Source organism: Spermophilus citellus (genome assembly GCF_964194105.1).
Source record: "Spermophilus citellus genome assembly, chromosome: 2".
NCBI classification, from domain to species: domain Eukaryota; kingdom Metazoa; phylum Chordata; class Mammalia; order Rodentia; family Sciuridae; genus Spermophilus; species Spermophilus citellus.
The window spans coordinates 135,934,949-135,956,111 of record NC_138183.1 but is presented as its reverse complement, the minus strand read 5'-3'; the positions used below and the strand labels follow the sequence as shown (position 1 = coordinate 135,956,111).

The 21,163-nt window shown below is 39.9% G+C and overlaps 1 protein-coding gene across 1 annotated transcript; it reads left to right on the top strand.

The window, feature by feature from the left end:
- Positions 1 to 5,157: 5,157 nt before the first annotated feature.
- On the top strand, positions 5,158 to 6,090 carry LOC308632983 (olfactory receptor 10D1B-like; the record flags this gene model as incomplete). The annotated part of the gene is made up of 1 exon (XM_081265397.1): positions 5,158 to 6,090. The coding sequence occupies one exon, from the start codon at positions 5,158 to 5,160 to the stop codon at positions 6,088 to 6,090; it is 933 nt and encodes a 310-aa protein (XP_081121523.1).
- Between the last annotated feature and the right edge of the window lie 15,073 nt (positions 6,091 to 21,163).

The window sequence follows — 21,163 nt, the reverse complement described above, 5'->3', positions numbered from 1 at the left end:
TCTTATGATACTAATTGGTATCATAATAATGTGTCTCTTAAATAAACCAGATCATATTCAGCTCTTTTCTGTTATTCAAAAATCCTTTATATCTACAAACCTAAAAAGAACTATGGTATGGTTTCAGCATCATGCCCTTTCAGAGATTCAAATGTTGGGATGGCATAGAAATTACACAATTATTCATAATATTTAGAAGTAATACTAAATTTTCGTTTCTAAGTTCTTACTGGATCTTTTTTCACATGTATATCCTGAATCATAAAAAAGTATCTGTTCCTCTGGATGTACATTAAATTCATCAATATTGGACCTTTTTTCATATGTATATCCTGAATCACTTGAGAAAGTATCTGTCCCTCCAGATGTACATTAAATTCGTTAATCTTTGAGATATTGGGGTTCTAGGAGCCAGGGTTGATTATTTAATCCTTGGTATCTTTGAGAGCACAACCATCTTCTACCCTCTGCTAACATAAATACAAGTAGTATGTAAATAGTTATTTTTATATGAATGATTTTATTTTTTACTATAAATGTATGAGCTTAAAAGAGTAAAACTTCACTTTCCATTTAAAGAGGGGCTCTACCTCTATGAGTGAGGACATTTCGGGACAGTTATCTGGAGGGAGAAAGTCTGCAAGCTTACCAAACGCTCAATTCAGTATTAGGAGTTAAGGATACATGCTGTAATTTCTGAATGAAGTAAATATAATGCAAATTTTCTTTATGTTTCATGATAACCTGAGGCATACTCTTTGGAATCATCTTCAGACTGTGAAAAATTTCTGTAGCTCTGGGACCTATTGACTTCAATTTAATATGATCTTTAGAGATTTGTGTCCCTCTCCTGAGCTATAACCTGGGGCCATAAAGTATTCAGGGAATAGTGGGTAGACAGTTAATGATTGCAAGGTGGCCAGGAAGACTTCTCCATTCCTGCAGAATAAATTTGTGAGAAATTCTTCCCTCACATAGGGGCAGTTGCTCTCTGTATCAAGTCTGTTTGAAGGCGGTGAAGACATAGTGGAAAGAACACTAAACTTGAGTCAGATTTGGTTATGAATTGCTATCCATTTTTTACTTTTATTAGAGTTTGAATTTCAGTGTCCTTATATGAGAATTGGAGTTCATTGGAAAAACCTCACAGAGACTTAGGAAAATAAATTAGGAATGCATAGAATTGCCTTATAAAAATAAAGCAATATGACAATAGTATTATTTAAAGTCATCATTATTTATGAATGAGTATAAGATTCATAAATTTAGTAACTGCTCAAAAACACATTTCCACACTTCTATGGGTAGGACCCAACTCTTCTCACTTGCAGATGTAGAAACTTGGTAAGTTCTCTTAAATGAATTGTCTCTCAGTTCTTCTCCAATCTTGAGGCTTTTCTTCAGTGGAATTCTGGCCGTCTCCATGGCATGTGCTTCTTTCTTTGAGAACACATCAAAAATTGTACTGAAGGGTTCTTATTGTAAGTACTATAGGTATAATCATATTCTTATTATTTTTAATGTGGAAAAACCTGCCAAGTTTAAATCAAACACTGTGTCTACTCAGATATATTAAAGTTGATAAACTATGTGATAAAATCAAAGAATCTAAATATTATGAGAAATATAAAGGGTAAAGGTAATATAGCCTCAAATTCTAAGTATGAATCTTTCATTATGTTCCTGAAAGAATCTTTTAATCAGCACTTAGATCCCAAAGTGCTGGTGAAGTCCTTAACAAGGCAACCTATTTCACTGAATTTTTTTTTCTTTCAGTATTTCAGCGAAATCTAAGTTTGTATCAGTTTTACAGGCTTTTACTGGTTATTTACCATAGAGAAATACACAATAAAAATATACAGAAGCTTTTCAGGTATTTAAGGTCAACTGTCATGTCTTTCTTCTATAAATAAAATACCCAATGGGAGCTCTGACAGCAGAAGGGTTAGAAGGACTGGCTCTGGAATGGAACCTGGGTTTTAATTCTATATCAGACACATTCTGACTGAATGATCAAGTCACTAAAGCTCTCAGTGTTTTAATTTATGCTCTTAACTAAAAAAGTTGTTTGAAACTTAATTAAGGGGAAAAAAAGAAACTACTGAACTTAAAAAAAAAATCACAGGAACTTGCTAATGTTCAATCAACATTAACTGTTATTTACATTGTTTTGTTTTGTTTTTACAAATGGGGTGGTTTAACACTGTTTTATTATTTTATAATCTACCATTGAATGTACTTAGTTTATTAGTGTTGTTTTCAAGGTATATTTGCTAGAAGGACACATTATTATTTAACAATTAAATTATTGTTTATTATTTACTAAGTCCCTTAATGTTTATATAATTGAAGTGGTGATATTGAAGTATTATCATGAAAGACTTAAACATGGAAGAGATAACCAAAAAAAACAAACAAACAAAAACAAAACAACAACAAACAACAACAAAAAACACTGAACACAAAGCCTTTAAGTCTTGGTTGGAGTCCATTCTCCGGGAGAGCTGACTGGAAAGGGATGTAAGTGTTTCTCATTTCAGCGCATCTCACTATTATTTTATTTGGAAGGCAGTGCAGATGATTTTACTCTGGTTGCTCCCTCTGAACTACCAATGACTGAAACATGAGAGATTGACAGAAGGATCTGAAGGCTGTGATCCAGAGGGAACAGATGAGTGCAATCTTGATAATACATGTCCTGGACACCTTCCTACACAAACACACATCTATTTCTGAGGCTGGGCACTTTGCTCTCTTGGGAACCAGAGCATGTAGCTTGGGTTTCCTTTCATAGTACTACAGAAATACCACCATGTTCCCTGTGGACAATGTGCTTATGTTTTCCCCTCATTTCTTTTGCCTCTTATTCACTGAGGTACTGACATCCACATGTTGCAAGCTGCTAGATTTTTAGTTCTTTGAAAATAATCCTTGGATAGGACTTAGAAAGTAAGAGAATCACAGACTTTATGTCTAACACACAGGTTTTCATGTAAAAATTTGGATAAACTCACTGCATAAACACATGGAAGTAGAAGTCCTGCTATTCCATGTTTTTGTAACACTTTATTTTGCCAGTTTGGTTTTCCCCCCATTATAATAGATGTAAGTGTCACTCCTTGTATTTAATTTGCATTTCCTTTGACTAATGATTTTGAGTATTTTCTCATGCATTTATTTGCCATTTATATGTCTTTTTGATTAAGTGCTCCAATTATTTTCCAATTTACTTGAGGGGAGAAAGTGTTTGATTTGTATTAAGTTTGAATAGTTTTTTTTTTTTAAAAAGATATTTTGAATACTTTGTCATATGCCCAAGTTGTAAATATTTTTGAGTAATTTTCTTTTAATTCTCCTGTGACTCTCACAAATGATTTCAATTTTTAAAATTAAATATTGAATCAATTTTAGACTTAAATTTTCAAAAATAGTAAAGCTCCCATATATTCAGTACCCAGCACCCTTAATGGTAAGATTTCATATAACTTAAGCTCTTTTATTAGTTGGGAAATTAGCATTGTTACAATTATTCATATATAAAAACCTATTTTAACATCATTATTTCCCATATAACTTTTTTGTTCTGTCTTGTTTTGTTCTTTTGGTGCCATGATTCTTCCCAGGATTTCCCATTGCATCTAACTGGTTTTGACAGAAAATTTTAATTTATCAAAATTTATCAAAACTTTGTAAAAATGCATAGATTGTATTTTTGATATATAAGAAATCTTTATGAATACCCATGTCACAAAGATATTGTTTCATTTGTTTCCAGCAATAGCATACTATCAAATTTTTCACTGAAATCCATGATCTCTGTAAGATTTTTATGTAAGGCATTAGGTATAGAATTCTAGAATCATTGTGTTTTGTTATATTTATGTTTTGCTTTTCTGTAGCAATGTTCAAATGATCCAGAACTGGTGCTAAAAAGACTTCTCCATTTACTGGCCTTTGCATAATATGTCAAAAATCAATAACTGCACATTTATAGGTCTCTTCCTGGGTTCCTCATTTTGTTCTACTGAGTTCCAAGTCTCTGCCTTCACCAGTATCACATTATCTTGATTAATTAACATTAATCAACATGTTTTAAAATGTGGTCACGTGAGCCTTCCAACTTTGTTTCTCAAAATTGTTTTCTATTTTAAGTCTTTTAATTTAAATATGAACTTTAGAATCAACTTAATATCTGGAAAAAAGTGGGGTTGTGATTGAGATTGCATTGAATATATAGATTTGTTTGGAAAGAACTCATTTCTTAACAACTTTGAGTCATCCAACCCATAAATAGTTTTTTTTCTCCATTTATATATGTTTTCTTTGATTGTATTCATAAACATTTTATTTTCAAAATACTGATCCTACACATAATTCACTATATTTCACACTATATATTTTGTGCTAATATAAATGGCACTATTTGTTTGAATTTTAATTTATATTTTTTGTTTACTAACATATGGAAATTCAGCTTGTTATTTATATTAATTTTGCATCCTGTGACCTCGTTAACTCTTGTAGATCCTTAGAGTTTTATTATGTAGATAAATGTTGTTTGTGAACACAAATAGAAATACTTGTACCTTCTGCCTTTTGGTTTTCTTTCTTGTTATTGACTAGGACTCCTGGTATGACATTAAGTGTTTTTTGAAACATGGAGTCCCTCATAAAGACCTCTTTATCAGGTTCCCAAAACAATGGGTTAATTATCGGAATTTTGGCATCCAATACTATTCTATAATTTTAATTTTTCTTGTACTCAAAATCACAGGAGTAAAGCAGGGAAAGACACACACACACACAAAAAAAAAACCCTTGCATTATGTTTTTTTCTCTTATTCTCAATCTGACTTTTTCTGTTTACTTTTTGGAGTTCTTGGGAAAACATTTTATATTATTTTGTCTAAAGTTTTAATTACAATCTGTGAGACATATTGACTATGTGACTTTAATACAAATTGGCTAAAATGAAAAGTGCTAGATTATAGTCAGGGATTTTATTGTCTTTATATTTTATGTAGATCTTCCCCTAAAAAGGAAGGTAGATTGTTAAAACATGAAACCAACACATCCATCAGAGATCTTCTTGTTTGACACCACTGTGTACACTTGGAAGTACTGTCATCTGTTTTGAAATTCAATGTTCTGACAAAGATGAGGAATCTCTCAGTCGTGACTGAGTTTGTCCTGCTGGGCATCCCACACACAGAGGACCTGGAGACCATGCTTTTTGTCCTGTTTTTGTCCTTTTACATCTTCACCCTCATGGAGAACCTGCTAATCTTGCTGGCAATTATCTCCTCCACTCGGCTTCACACCCCCATGTACTTCTTCCTGTGCAAGCTATCTATTTTTGACATATTTTTCCCTTCTGTGAGTTCTCCCAAGATGCTGTTCTACCTGTCAGGGAACAGCAGAGCCATCTCCTATGGGAGCTGCATGTCCCAGCTCTTCTTCTACCATTTTCTGGGCTGCACTGAGTGTTTTCTGTACACAGTGATGGCCTACGACCGCTTTGTTGCCATATGTTTCCCTCTACACTGCACCATAATCATGAGCCACAGAGTGTGCGCCATCTTGGCTGCAGGGACCTCATTTTTTGGCTGCATTCAGGCCACCTTTCTGACCACTCTCACCTTCCAGCTGCCCTACTGTGGTCCCAATGAGGTGGACTACAACTTCTGTGACATCCCAGTGATGCTGAAGCTGGCTTGTGCGGACACCTCAGCCCTGGAGATGGTGGGGTTCATCAGTGTTGGCCTCATGCCCCTCAGCTGCTTCCTCCTCATCCTCACCTCCTACAGCTGCATTGTCTGCTCCATCTTGCAGATCCGCTCTGCAGAGGGCCAACGCCGCGCCTTCTCCACCTGCAGTGCCCACCTCACGGCCATCCTCCTCTCCTTCATGCCAGTGGTCCTCATCTACCTGCAGCCCACTCCCAACCCCTGGCTTAATGCAACTGTTCAGGTCCTGAACAACTTGGTCACCCCCATGCTGAATCCTTTGATTTACAGCCTGAGAAACAAGGAAGTAAAATATTCTCTGAGGAAGGTGCTACAGCAAGTGGCCTTCCTTCCTGAGAAGTAATAGAGGATTAGTAACTAACATTCTAATGGCAACAGTGTCTACAGAAGGTGTTTCCTTTTGTGCAATGTGGAATACAGTTATTATTACTGCCTCCTTTTACAGATGAAGCTAGACCTAGAGACATAGAGACAATACTCAAGGTCATATAACTAATGGACTGTTTTACCTTAGAAAGGAATATCTCTTCCCACTTGGCAAAGTATGCTAAACTTTCTTTTCTTTTCCTCTCTTATTATTTGGTTCCTACATCCTCTGTTTCTCTTTTCATCCTCCGTACTCCAGCAGTTCTTCATCTTCACTGCATGATAGTTCTATTATTCCCTCACATGTCTCATCTGATGGTCTAGGAGTTGCTAAAAAAAAAAAATTAGAGAGTTTTATGCACATGATTTCATATGGCATCCTGTGACTCCAGAAACATCAAGAAGTTATCTAAAGGAAAGAACCTTTGAGTAGGACCAATGTTGGGTCTCTTATGGATGAATCAGTGCACCAGTGGCTTTATCACCTACAAATTCTTTCTGTAATAGTAAATAAAAGAGAATGTTATATGTATAATATGACAAAATACATTCTACTGACCTGTATAACTAAAAAGAACAAATAAAATAATTTTTAAAAGAGAGAATATAGATATATGGGAAGAGTCCATGAAGGGGTAAAAGATTTTGTTGTTTTTCAGTATTAGAAAATTTGAATTGGGTTTTGTATCCCTTGGCTCAGCCAAGGGTTAATGCAAAGTCCAAGTTGCTATGGAAGTGTGGTTTGGAGGCTTTTCTTATTCAGAGGCTTTGGCTTCAATGCCCTCCCCCTGGCCTGCCTTTCATCTTTATTCTAGGAGGCTTGGCATGGGAAACTGTGATTATAGTCCAGACTGCAATGTGATGGAAAGAAAAAAACTGTAAGGAGTGATAGGAAAAGAAGGGGGTGAGGAGAAGGAAAGAGGTGATGAAAAAGTAGGGGATGATTGGTAGAAGAAGAAGGAGGAAGATGAGGAGGAGGAAGGAGGAAAGGAGGAAGAAGAGGAAGAAGAAGAAAAAGAAAGAAACAGAATTAGATGCAAGCCTTTTCTCCTTTTGTTTCCTTTTCTGGATCAAAGATCAGTCAAGGAATCTGCCAGACTGAATCAGCTAGAGCACGGATTTGACCCTCTTGTCAGGGTGGTGAGCCAATGCATGTATTGGAGGAAGAACACTCTTTTCTGCTCAGTTTTCTGAAGTTCTTTGCCATTTGTTTTCTCTTACTTGGATGTCCTTTTCAAAGTCTTCAACTGGACAAGATTATTTTCATTCCAAACTCAGTTCAAATATCATTTTCTATGTGAAACTTTATTTTGAGCAGGATCCGATTCCCACTTTCTCCATGTTTTGGATGAGCCTTAACAGAGTCTCATCATAATCACTCTATTTTGTCAGAATGCATGTCAAAAGAACATTTTCCAAGAGAAAAAGTGAGGCAAGCTCAGGAAGGATAAAGGCAAAAAAATATAGGGTCACTTGGGAACTGAACAGATAAAGATCTGAATCTAAGGTAACTTCTTGTTCTGGTGAATGGAGCAAAACTCAGTTTCCTACTATCTGTCAGTTGCATCTTCAGAGTAAGAGCATATTCTTCTTGTAGCCTCTTACATGAGGCTTCAATGATAGTCACAGTCATTCTTTTTAAAAAGGCTTTATCATATAGAGGAAATATGGCAATAGTCATGTTTTTTATTTACTCAATATATCAATATTCACGGTGCCCTTACTTAGGGCAAGTGCAGGGAAGTGACATGTTCAGAGAAATAGAGTCAGCAAAATGTGGTAAGTGACTGATGTAGACATTCAACAGATACTGAGGATAAAATGGCCCTCTTCTAATCCCTTCTCCTACTTACCTGAAGTTTAGTCCAAAAGAAAATATGTGATTGGGTAAGGAAATTTTCATTAAGGAAACATAGTATGTCCGGAAGAATTCATCTAACCTTTATCTCTCTCATTTACAGGTTGTGAGCCTTACTTACTTGTGTTGCTATTGTAAAGATTAGATGACATGAAAGTAAAATGCACATTCATCTTATTGTAGGCACTCCAGAAATTTAATAAATATGACATTTTGGGTGTTTTGTCAATGTTTTCATGGCTAGCACCTTCATGTCTCTGAAAAAAAAAACTTTATAATGATATGGAAAATTCTCATTATGTGATAGTTGACATGGGTTTAAATACTACAAATTCAGGGGGTTTTGTGTGTGGTTTTTGTTTGTACCAGAAATTGAATACAGGGGCACTTTACCTTTGAGCCATACCCCAGCCCTTTTATTTTATTTTATTTTTATCTTGAGATAGGGTCTTGATAAGTTGCTTAGAGCCTTGCTAATTTGCTGAGGCTGATCTCAAAGTTGCCACCCCCCTCCCTCAGCCTTGCAAGCCTCTGGGATTATAGGTGTGCACCCAGCTGTATGTCTCCAGTATTTTAACACTCAAATGCCACAGTCACAAAGGTGATTTCCATGACTATAGTATTAAAATATAGCCATTCACTTCATCAGGCTTTTCCCACTTATCTTACTACATCTTTGATTCGTAATATGGGCTATTAATAGGCAATATGTTGTATATTTCATATTGCTTACTGACTATATCCCTAACTAAAACAAAAACTCTGCAGAAGATGCTTTTTCAATTTTGTCTATTACTGTACATGACACCATATGCCTTAGAGAAAAATGAATTTTTGTAATCACACTCTTGTCTTGCTCCTTATGACAATAACAGGTCTCCATTAACTGCATTCTTTTTGATATACACCAATCCTGACTTTTTTATTAGATTTAAGTATTTGCCTTAGTTCTAAATAGAAACTTCCCATGGAGGGGAATTCTCTTCTTTACACCAGAATTCTCACAGACCATTATATTCATTCTCTTCCTTAATGCTAAATCTTACTAAATTATGCTTATGTTCTTTAGAATTCTTTCATGCTGAAGAGTTAAATCTCTACTATTCCACTTTCACTCCAAAAAATATTTATTTTAAACTTTGTTCAAATCATTATGAGGTTTCTATCTCTTGACAGAACTATGGCTGATGTATTTTCTACCTAAGATGGACAACAAAGCAAAAATGTTTGCTCTAGTTAGATCCATCCAACAGGTGCTAAATACTCTAGGCAGAACAAAAGTCCAGAAAAGTAAATAAGAGTCATTCACAGTGAAAAGGAAAAAATACAGTGATCTTTATTTATACACAATGTAAACATTTATGTGGAAAATTTTATGAAATCTACTAAGAAACTATCAAAAATAAAACACACAAATTTAACAAGGTTTCAAGCTATATAACAGCTGAACCATAAAGTTCAGGTAGGGAAGTGTTTTAACCTAGAAGATTTTGTTTACGATTTCTACATTTTAGGCAAAGTAGTAATTAATTTTTAATAAGACTCAGGAAATTTTAAAAGTGTTTATTGTCCTGGCCACTGATATCAAATATAGAATACTTCAATAAGGGTAAAAATTTGTTCATGCTCCCCTGATGTCAATCCCCAAAGACCCTGAGTCCAGGCAACAAGGATCTCCTTATGTCACTATATATTTGTGCTTATGTTTCTGTAATTTGAAAAGAACAGGATCTGCAATATGAACTCTTAGATGTCAACATTTTTTCACTTAGCATAATTATTTTGCCATTCAACTGTGTTTTTTTTTATGTGTTCAAAGTCCCTTACTTTTTATTGTGAAGGAATATAACATCCCTAGGCATAATACAATTTGTTTATTTGTTGATTGATATTTCATTTGTTTCCAGGTTCTTATTTTTTACTGTTATGAACACAACTATCCTGTACATTGATAAGTCTTTGTAAAGACATGTGTTTTAATTTTTCTTGGGTAAATATTTAAGAGTGACATTATTCTGTCATCTTTACAACTTTACAAGAAACAGACTGTTTCTCAAAGTGATTTTCACCATTTTACATTCCTATTCAGCAATGTAAGACATTTCCAGTTGCATGCTATCATATAGAATTATTTATCTAAAGTGCTTAATGTAATGCTTTGCATAATGTAGGTGCTCACAAATTTTAGTATAATTTAAGATACCGGAATATTTTAACATATGCATGTAGTGCTTTATTTTATACCTCTGTAACATGCAAGGATAAAACAATAGAACAACATTCTGTTTCTTATAATAAATCTGTTTACCCACATGTAATAGTTCTCATCCAAACTTACTAAAATGCTGGAAACAACTTTTGTCTTCAAATACACACACACTTACGCATGCACACACACACACACATGCACATACAACAGTTGGGATTACTCAGCTTATGGTAATACCACATGTATTTGAAATTTAGTCAAAATTTGCCTGTTGTAAAGAGGAAGAGGAGCAAAGCTTTAGTAACAAAAGAAGAAGGCAAAGGAGGAATAACACAACACCCAGGCCCTCATTTGCTGCAATACAATAATGACATCAGGGGCTGGGATTGTGGCTCAGAGGCAGAGTGCTCACCTAGCATGTGTGAGGCACTGGGTTTGATCCTCAGTACTACATAAAATAAGATATTAAAAAAAAAAGACATCAAAGAAAGCCTGAGGAAGACAAAACAATGATATTTTTGATAGGAATCAATTTAACACAAAGAAAAAATAAGCACAGGAATAAATGTGAAATTATATTAATAAGTTGACAGTCTAGTTTAAACTTGACTGTATTTGGAAATAAATAAAGGTATCACCAAGGATATACTTAAGTTACTAAAGAAGTAAAATAAAATAATTCAGAGATATGCTAAAAATTATACCTTTCGTTAGTTATTGAGCTTGTAATTGTCCAGAAATTTGTCTCATTCCAAAATTCATGGTCTCTATGCTTCTACTTTAATGACAACCATGTATGATATATTATATTTAGTATTAATAACAAAGTACATTTTCTAAGTTTGTTTAGAAATGACATATGAATGGTCAGTACTACTCAGTTAATATCATTTCAGTGAAACTCAGGAAAAGGTCTTGTCTCTTAAAATTATGCCATATTGCCATCTATAAGAACTCAATGAGGTGAAGAAGCTAAGGTAGCCAATGAGAGGTCATCTGGAGAGAAGAAATCACCTTTGCCCAGTAAACTCAAGGCATTTCTGGTTGGCTATAATACAAATTAGGGGGAGACAAATGCATCATTGATATTTTAGCTGTAACAGATATAATTTAGAAAAGAATTATCAGAGTAAGTGTTTAAAGATATGGGTCTAGTCACAGTAACTCTTTACAATCATTAGAATGGCAAAACTATAAAGTCTGGAAACAATATTAAAGATACTAAGAAATAATGGAGATGAAACTCAATGGGAGGGCACTTAGCATGCACAAAGCCCTGGATTCAATTCGTAGCATCAGAAAATAATAAGAGAGAGAGAATGTGGAGTAACAAAAACACATATAAATATATATTGCTCATGGAAATGTGGAACTACATAAAATCATGTTGCAAGTATTAACTTTTTAAATAAAACTAAATGAGCCAACTTTTTGCTCAGAAATTGCACATCTAGGTATTTTTCTTACATCTAACTTTTTAAAGTGGCTATTTATTATCTTCATTTTAACTGATTAATAAAATCATAAAAATTGGGCATATTATTGGGTAACATGAAATTTTTAGATGTGTATACATTCTATAGTGTTTAAATCCTTTCTTCTAGGTTTTTTAAATGTACAGTGCATTACTGCTATAATCACCTGCTGTACACCAGTATTCTCCCTTCTATCTAACAGCAATTTTATACCTGTTGTTGAACCTCTCCCCTGTCCTTTGCTCCTCTCTCAGCATCTGGTAACCACCATTCAACTCTTTCAACTTCTATGAAATCAACTTTCAGATTCCATATATTACATTATGTGGTATTTATTTTTCCTAAGAGAAACTAAAACATGTTCACAAAATATTTGTTAGAGAGTGTTTACAACACCTTTATTCATAACAAAGTGTGAATGAGGGGGATCCAAGATGGTGGACTGGAGGGAGGGTGCATTCTTTGTCTCTCAATGACTCAGGATTCAAGCAGAGGAAATATCGTTTCTATGCAAGGCAGCCTTCGCTACCTACTGATTCCTTGCTGTTTATCCCTCATTCATCCACCAAGATCGCCCACCATCTACCAACATGTTGCCTGCCTTTTGAACACAGATCACTTCCTGACAGTTGCCTATCATCCACCATTTGCCCATTTTCTTGCCTCTTGCCTGCCTATCTCCTGATAATATCCAGCAGCCAATGGTCTGCTGTTAGCCTGCAGACAACCTGCAGACCACCAGCAGATCACCTGCTGCCCGCTGCCCCCTGCTGCCTGGAAGACCACTGTCACAGTTTCCACAGGTTTAGTTACATGTGGCTGCTGCCATCTTGAGACACCACCCAAGGCCCTAGGTTTGCCACCACCACCGCTACTGGGGTGTCGCAACCCCCTTGCCCGCAAGGAAGACGCAACACCGGGAATCTTCTTTCAGCCGTTTATTCAGGTCCTTTTCTTCCCTCCTTCTACTCTCTCTCCTTCTCTTCTTCCTCTCTCTCCTCGGATGCCTCTCCCGGCCTTAATAAAGCACCTCAAGCCCCAATGCGAAGCTGCCACGTGGAGCTTTCTCATAGGGTGTTAAAAAACCACGCACCAACTCTCCCAATTAAGGAGTTGTTTGTCACAAACCACAGTCGAGCCAGCGCCATCTTGTAATGGCGACCGCAGCCCGCAGAAACGGCTCACTACAGTTCCCCCTTTTGTTTTCTAAAAACAATACAGGCGAGAGTAGAGGTCCTATCCCACTGTGCATAAGTGGCTGCATAGTATGGCTCAGGCCCAAGGAGGGCCCTTCCCCAGATCTGAGACCATATCAGCCGACGCTTTTCTCGTGGGACGGGGCGTGGACGCGTCTAACCCGCATGCAATAGGACATGCTCTCCTTGAGGTCCACTTCAAGGATCACTCAAGTGCAATGCCTTGCCTCGCATCCTGTATCGTGATGGACGAAGGGGGATAGCCGAGGCTGAACTGTGGCTGTTTAGAAAAACAACGACAAACAAGTTGGTAACACCCTAAAAGAAAGGCACGGGTCGTAAAGCGATAGAAAAGCACTAGTGTGGAAACCCTTCTGCGTGCAATGGCAGCAAAGCCGGCAGAGTGCAAGGGCTTTCCAACACCAAGAGAATAACAAAGAAAGACATGTCGTTCCCAGTGCAATGTTCGTAAAACTTGGGGTGCAACGACCATGTCAAAGATTTACTGTTTAATCTACGCAAGCCAGACTTGAGGTGAATTGCCATTACTCATACTAAGCCTTCAACCAGGAACCTTTATCAGACCCAAGCAGGTCAGGACGTTCCCACATGACCGTTATTGGCTGAATATGAAAACAGACACCACCAATCTTTCAAGGCCTTGTGAGCTGGCCTCTTTGGCGTGCACACAAGAAACCAGGGCCGGTACCAAGCCCCGGGGGCCAGGGGGAATCCGAGCCAGCAGTTCCCCCTCTTTCGTTTGTTGCACGTCAAAGGGAATCAAGTAGCCCCTGTCTTAGGTCATCCACTGCCCTTACACTGCTTACCCGTCTTTGGGGAGGCCCCATTCCCCTGTCTTAGGTTGCAGTGCAAGCGTGAAAGTTGCCCGTCTCTGGGTACTACAAGATCAGCTTGTTGTTGCCAAGGCGTTCAGTGGTATCTATTCAGCCAGTCATTATAGGGTCTTTAATTGGTTCCGGTTCGACAAGGCATAGAGTCAGAGGAGAGGAATAATAAAAGTAAAGAAGAAAAAGGGTGAAAGGAGGAAGGCATGAAGCAGGGATTATTGTAAGAAAAATCATCTTCGAATTGGTCGGAGACAAACTTCGTCTGTGTCATCGGCACCAGCACCAGTGCCAGAGCACTCAGCAGGATGAAGATCCTCATCACGGGATTGCTGTGGTGTTTCTTGTTGCTGGGTAGCTGGCGTCAAGACTCTTCTTGTCAGACGTTCAGGAACCCAAAATGGTTCCGTACGGTCCTGGGGGAAAACACATACAGATCCTCGTGCCCATGTCAGCACGGGGTCGGGACCGTTCCATTGGCCCGTAAGAACATCTTTCCACTTAACATAGCCAATCACAGAAGGCTGAGGGGACACATGTCTATCGGCCGCAGAGCGACCATGAGTGTCCAAATTCAAAAAGTTGATGGTAAAAAGGGCTAAGGACAGGCGTTCTTTAGGAGTATGTTCAGCTCCTATTCCCCCTTTTTGTTTTTGTAAAGTTTCCTTTAAGGTGCGATGAGCACGCTCAACAATGCCTTGCCCTTGAGGATTGTAAGGCAAACCATGAGTAAGTTGCACTCCCATAGCAGAACAAAAAGATGTGAATTGTCTGCCAGTATAAGCAGGTCCATTGTCAGTCTTAAGGGACGTAGGTGCACCCCACGCCGCCCAGGCCTCCAGGCAATGAGTAATGACATTACGTGCCTTTTCTCCTGATAAAGCAGAAGCATGAATAATTCCAGAGTACGTATCAACAGAAACATGGACATACTTGAGGTTACCAAAGTCGGGTATGTGTGTCACATCCATCTGCCAGACAACCAATGGTTTCAATCCCCGTGGGTTCACTCCATAAGTAGGGGGATGAAGAAATGTGACACAATGGGGACAGTGTAATATAATCTGTCGAGCATCTGCTCTTGAAATGGAAAAACGCCTGCGCAGCGTCAAAGCATTAACATGGAAATTTTGGTGAAACAATTTAGCCTCCTCTAAGGAGGAAGCCAAACAGATCAACTTACCTCTAGTGGCTGAGTCCGCACAGGCATTACCCTGCGATAACGGACCAGGGAGAGAGGAATGAGCTCGGATATGCACTGGATAAAAAGGAGCAGTGCGGCTACAGATAAGCTGTTGAAGCTGATTAAAGTAAGCAGATACATTACGGGTATCACTAATAGCTCCCACAACCTCCAAGATTTTTAGTGCTTGCACCACATAGATGGAGTCCGAAATGAGATTAAAGGGAAAAGGACACTGTTTAAAGACTTCAATAACAATTTGCAGTTCTACCCATTGTGGATTTCCAGGAGCAAACTGGTGCTGGATAGGGGGAGAATCATTAATTACATAAGCTCCCACTCCAGACTTGGAACCATCAGTAAAGATGTTAACAGCCCCCGGAATTGGACTGGATGAAGTCACCCTAGGGAAAATGATAGGATGTTCCTTAACAAAATGAAGTAACGGATGAGAAGGGTAATGATTATCAATATCGCCTTGAAATGAGCAACACAGAATAGCCCAGTTATCTAAAGTAGCACACAAGACGCTAAGTTGAGCTTTAGTATAGGGTATAATAAGAGAAGAAGGTGACTGTCCAAAAAATTGAATGCTTTGTTGAATCCCTTTAAGTGCTAATGATGCAACAGCATCAGGATAATATTCTAAGGACTTTCCTGGGGACACATGTGGATGTATCCATAGCAACGGTCCTTCTTGCCATAGTACTCCAGTAGGCTGCCGCCTAGTGGCAAGCACACATAACTGGAAAGGTTTATCACTCTGGAGCCTGTATAAAGTAGCATGTTGTATAGCCTCTTCTACTGTCATAAGGGCTGCTCTAGCCTCTTTAGTGAGGCCACGAGGGGAAGTAAGATCTGGATCACCCTTAAGAATAGCATACAAAGGCTGCAGCATAACATTAGAAATCTGTAAATATCCTCGTATCCAATTAATATCTCCCAACAGTTTTTGAAAATCATTTAGAGTTTGGAGATCTTGAGTTCGTATGGTAATTTTTTGTGGTCGTAGTTTGTCACGCCCAATTGTTGCTCCCAAATATTTAATAGAATCCCCTGTTTGAACCTTCTCAGGTGCAATATGCAGTCCATATTGAGCTAACAACCTCACTAGGTCTTCATAGGCCTCGTGAACTGTCTGTTCTGATTTAGCAGCCAATAATACATCATCCATATAATGCATGATTTTGATGGAGGAATACTTTTGTCTGAGAGGTGCGAGTGTCTTCCCCACATACATTTGACACATCGTGGGACTATTAGCCATCCCCTGCGGCAACACTACCCACTCAAACCTTTGATCTGGTTCCTCGTGGTTACACGAGGGAAGGGTGAAGGCAAAACGCTGCGAATCTTTAGGATGCAGGGGAATAGAAAAGAAACAGTCTCTGATGTCAATAACAACAATGTGCCAGCCTTGAGGAACAGAGGAGAGCAAAGGCAGTCCTCTTTGAATGGGCCCCATAAGTTGCATTTGAGCATTAACTGCTCGTAGATCATGCAGTAGGCGCCACTTTCCTGATTTTTTCTTAATGACAAATATGGGAGTATTCCATGGAGAAGTAGAGGGCTGAATGTGACCCAAGTCAAGTTGTTCTTTAACTAGAGCATGGGCTGCTGTCAATTTAACCGAGGGAAGAGGCCACTGAGGCACCCAAACAGGCTCCTCGGTGAGCCATGTTATGGGTATTTGAGTCTCAGCGGCCCCTAAGAAAAACCCAGACCAAATCTATCAAGCTTTTGATGATCCTGTATAGGATGTTTGCGTCCCTGCAAATGTTTTCCTAGTCCTAGACCTGGCTTATATCCCATATTTTGCATAATTTGTTGGGACACTGGGGAATAGTCATTACCAAGAGTGAACCCCATGTCCTTCATCAGGTCACGGCCCCATAAAGAGATAGGTAAATCAAGCACATAAGGCTGAAAACTACCACTATGTCCTTCTGGGTCCTTCCAGAATAGATGTCTGCAGCTAATCTGAGGAGCTTGGGCATATCCAAGTCCTCTCAAAGATTGATCAGAAGTCTGCACTGGCCATCCCTTAGCCCAGTCCTTAAGAGCAATGACGCTACAGTCTGCACCTGTATCGAGTAAGCCCACAATAGATTTACCCTCTATGCTTAATTCCAGAGTAGGGCGATTGCTCATATCCAGCGACAAATAAGCACAATTCCCTCCGGTGGTACCATTCTCATTCCCTGTTCGTGACCTTGAGTCTGCAGGGAAGTGATCATGTAGATTAGGCAAAACTAGTACTTGAGCAATCCGATCTCCTGGAGAGATGGACACAATGCCCTTTGGAGCTTCCACCATAACCTTTACTATCCCTACAGTATCAGGACCTATGACTCCAGGGAAAACATGAAGACCTTGCAAAATGGAAGATGCACGTCCAATTAGCAAACCTACAGTGCCAGGTGGTAGAGGCCCTTTGAACTCAGCTTCCACCAATTGGACTCCCATCTTAGGTGTTAACACGAGTCTAGAGGTGGAACAGAGGTCTAATCCCGCGGCACCTGTAGTGGCTCTCCGCGTCTCATTGGATGGCGTAAAGATGGCCATGTCTCGGGTTCGGGTGTGACATTCTCCATCGCCCCATATATTTGCGGGCCCTGGGGTCGAGGGCCCCGTCGGCCGTTTTTTGGCCCAGCTGAAATAGGTTGTCCATGGATGTCCCTTATTGATCTACACTCTCTTGCCCAATGCCTTCCCCTTTTGCACTTTGGACACAATCCCGGTGGACGAAGGCCAGTGGAAGGGCCACCGTAAGGAGGTCCAGTAAAATTGACATTTTTGGGACACTCACGTCTGATATGACCGGATTGACCACATTGGAAGCATGTTCCAGCGGCAGGACCGCCCTTTTTTGCAATCCGAAGGACAGCAGCTGCAAGACCTGCATTAGTTAAAGGTCCTCCAATCTCTCTGCACACCTTCATCCATGCTTCTATGCCCCTGTTCTTATAAGGAGCGATTGCTACTTTACATTCCTTGGTGCATTGCTCAAAGACCAATTGCTTAATAAGGGGCATGGCTCTATCAGGATCCCCAAAAATCTTTCCAGCAGCATCCACCATCCTTGCTACAAAATCTGAAAAAGGTTCTGTAGGGCCTTGTGTAATCTTGGTCAAATTACCAGATACCTCTCCTCTATTTGGGAGTGATTTCCATGCCCGAATGCAGATGTTATTAATTTGATCATATACCTCAGGAGGGAATCCTGTCTGTTGATTAGCAAATCTGCCTTGCCCCAAAAGCATGTCCTTATCCCAATGCGGATGTCCTGCTGCATGGTTTTGGGCGGCTTGTTCTATTGCGCCCTCTAGCACAAATGCTCTCCAGTCCAAATATTTACCTGGGGAAACACAAGCCCGAACAAGACTAGCCCAATCAGAGGGAGTCATACAGTATCTAGACAGACTCTCCACCTGAGTTAGTGTAAAGGCGGCGTCCACCCCATAAGTGCGCACAGACTCCGCCAGGGTCTTCACAATTTTGAAATCTAAAGGCTCATGGAACCTTCCCCTATTATCGTCCTGAAAAACTGGATAAGCAAGACCCATCTCAGCGTTAACAGCCCTCCATGTTTGAGCATGGAAAGCTCTCCCTGAAACACCCCCACCATACGGCGGTGGATCCGGAGGATCACATTTCTTGAGCCCCTGTTTATCTTTGCTCCCTTCTCCTACAGCTAAACTCCCTAGCTGGCGAGACAGCCTTCCAAGCTCCTCCTCCTCATTCTCCTCTTCCTCCGACCCACTTTCACATGGGGGCGCGCGCAGCGCACCGAGATCTGGATACAAGCGTCTCCTCCCCTGTTTCACGCTCCGCATGCTTCCATCCTCCCGAGATACCTCATTTCCTGCCGTCTCTGATCTCTCCTCATGTAATTGTTCTAGAACTTCCTGTCCTTCAATAAGTGCGTCATGATATCCATCACCTGTGAGGCAACCACGGACTATTCTCCAAAGGGGCATCACCCCGCCCTCCAATATGCCCTGCTCAGAAGCAAAGTCAAGATCCCTGCCCAATTCATCCCAACTAGGTATGGTAAGGCTGCCCGAAGCTGCAAACCACGGTGCAGCAATACCTATCTTCTGCAAAAATTTCTGTAAGGTACGATGCTTCACCTTCAGGCCCCTGGAACGTAACAGACCATCTAGGGCCGAGAAAAGCGGACTTGAAGATGCGGCACCCCTGACACAACAACAAGAAAAACACAGAAAACAAAAGACACAGACGACAAAAAGAACACAGAAAACAAAAGTGAAAGTACACATTGCAGCTGCAATAAAATATGAGGCCTACGGGGTCCCGCTCTCGGGGACGAGGGGTCCACTCAGGGACGAGGGGTCCACTCAGGGACGAGGGGTCCACTCACGGGACGAGGGGTCCACTCACGGGACGAGGGGTCCACTCACGGGACGAGGGGTCCACTCACGGGACGAGGGGTCCACTCACGGGACGAGGGGTCCACTCACGGGACGATTGGTGCACCACTCCTGACGACTGAAAGTTCTGATTTTCCCGGGTCTCGGCACCATTTGTCGCAACCCCCTTGCCCGCAAGGAAGACGCAACACCGGGAATCTTCTTTCAGCCGTTTATTCAGGTCCTTTTCTTCCCTCCTTCTACTCTCTCTCCTTCTCTTCTTCCTCTCTCTCCTCGGATGCCTCTCCCGGCCTTAATAAAGCACCTCAAGCCCCAATGCGAAGCTGCCACGTGGAGCTTTCTCATAGGGTGTTAAAAAACCACGCACCAACTCTCCCAATTAAGGAGTTGTTTGTCACAAACCACAGTCGAGCCAGCGCCATCTTGTAATGGCGACCGCAGCCCGCAGAAACGGCTCACTACACTGGGGCACAGCCACCTCAATCTTGGGGCATAGCTACCTCAATCTGGAGACACCAGCCAGGGTCCAGAGACACATCGTTGGTTTACATGCAGGTCTGGTTGCATCTGAGGTCTTTTTGCTGGGTATTCTAGTGGTTGCCATCTGGCTGCCTCTTTGCAGGGTCACACATTTATGTAAGTGATTCCTGGTGGTCTCCCTGAAAGTTGAAATGACATTTAGCTCTTGGAACCCCAGCATGGCAGAGACTGGGGAATCTGAAGCCCAGGTCTGTCAGATTGCAGCTGGGCTTTTGTGGGCCAGACTGGGTCTAGCTAGCCTGTGGAAAGCCTGAGACCAGGCGCAGTTCCCCAGGGACAGCTCAATTGGAGAAACAGGAGAAAACTCAGCTCTCTCCAGCTCAGTGAGTCCTAAAGTGCAAAGGAAAGGAAGGGGATGGTCACAATGAGTGGAAAGACTGTAAGAGGGTATAAGAGAATCTTGCTATGAGCTCACCCACCCAACCAGTCCAGCACCCACCAGACTGGAGCTAACATCAAACTTCAGACAACCCCACCTATCAGTGGAGAAGGGAAGCTGAGAAAAATTTTCAAAGCCAACGGAAGCTGCCATTAATTTTCCATTGAGACTTTCCTTTTTTTTTCTTTTGCCTTCTCTCACATCTCTACCAACTTTAAATCTAAATATTTTTCATTCATCAATTCATTGAGGAATAGGATGTATGGATAGTATATCACAGTTTTGTTGTGTATCCTTATATTTTTACATTTAAAAAAAAAACTTTGTGTATTTTTTCTCTCATCTATCTCTCACCTGTCTCCCTGGATTCTCTCTCTTACTTCTCTCATACTAACAGCCAACCTGTATTAATTACTCCCTCACTCTTACTATAAATTTTAACCTGTAGCATCTACCTCATAATCTTCTCATCTTATACTACTGTTTCCTCGTTGTCCGTGGTTAGAAACAGTAAACCCTTTTAGCAAATTTACTACTTATGCTGTAGAGAATAATTGAACACATCATTTCTGTTTATTGCAACAAAACTGTTGATGCCTTAATAGGAGCTTTTTGTTTTAAAGTTGTATATTGTTTGCTTGGGTCCTGTTAATATCGGTCTCCCCCTTACAGGTGAGGCTGGAAACCTTCATGGACACTATAAGCCTACAGCATAGAAACTGTACTGCCTCAGATTCATACAGCTAGATGGGAAGACACAAAAACAACATGAAAAAACAAGGCAACAAAGAACCTTAAACAAACCAAGATGTTCCAACAACAGAATCCATAGACGACACAGTAGATGAAATGTCAGAAAAGGAATTTGGACAATACATAGATAGGCTAATTATCTAAAAAAAAAATGAATGGCATCTCAGAGAAAATGCAGGAAGTGAAAATTTATTTCAATAAAGATGTAGAGATTTTTA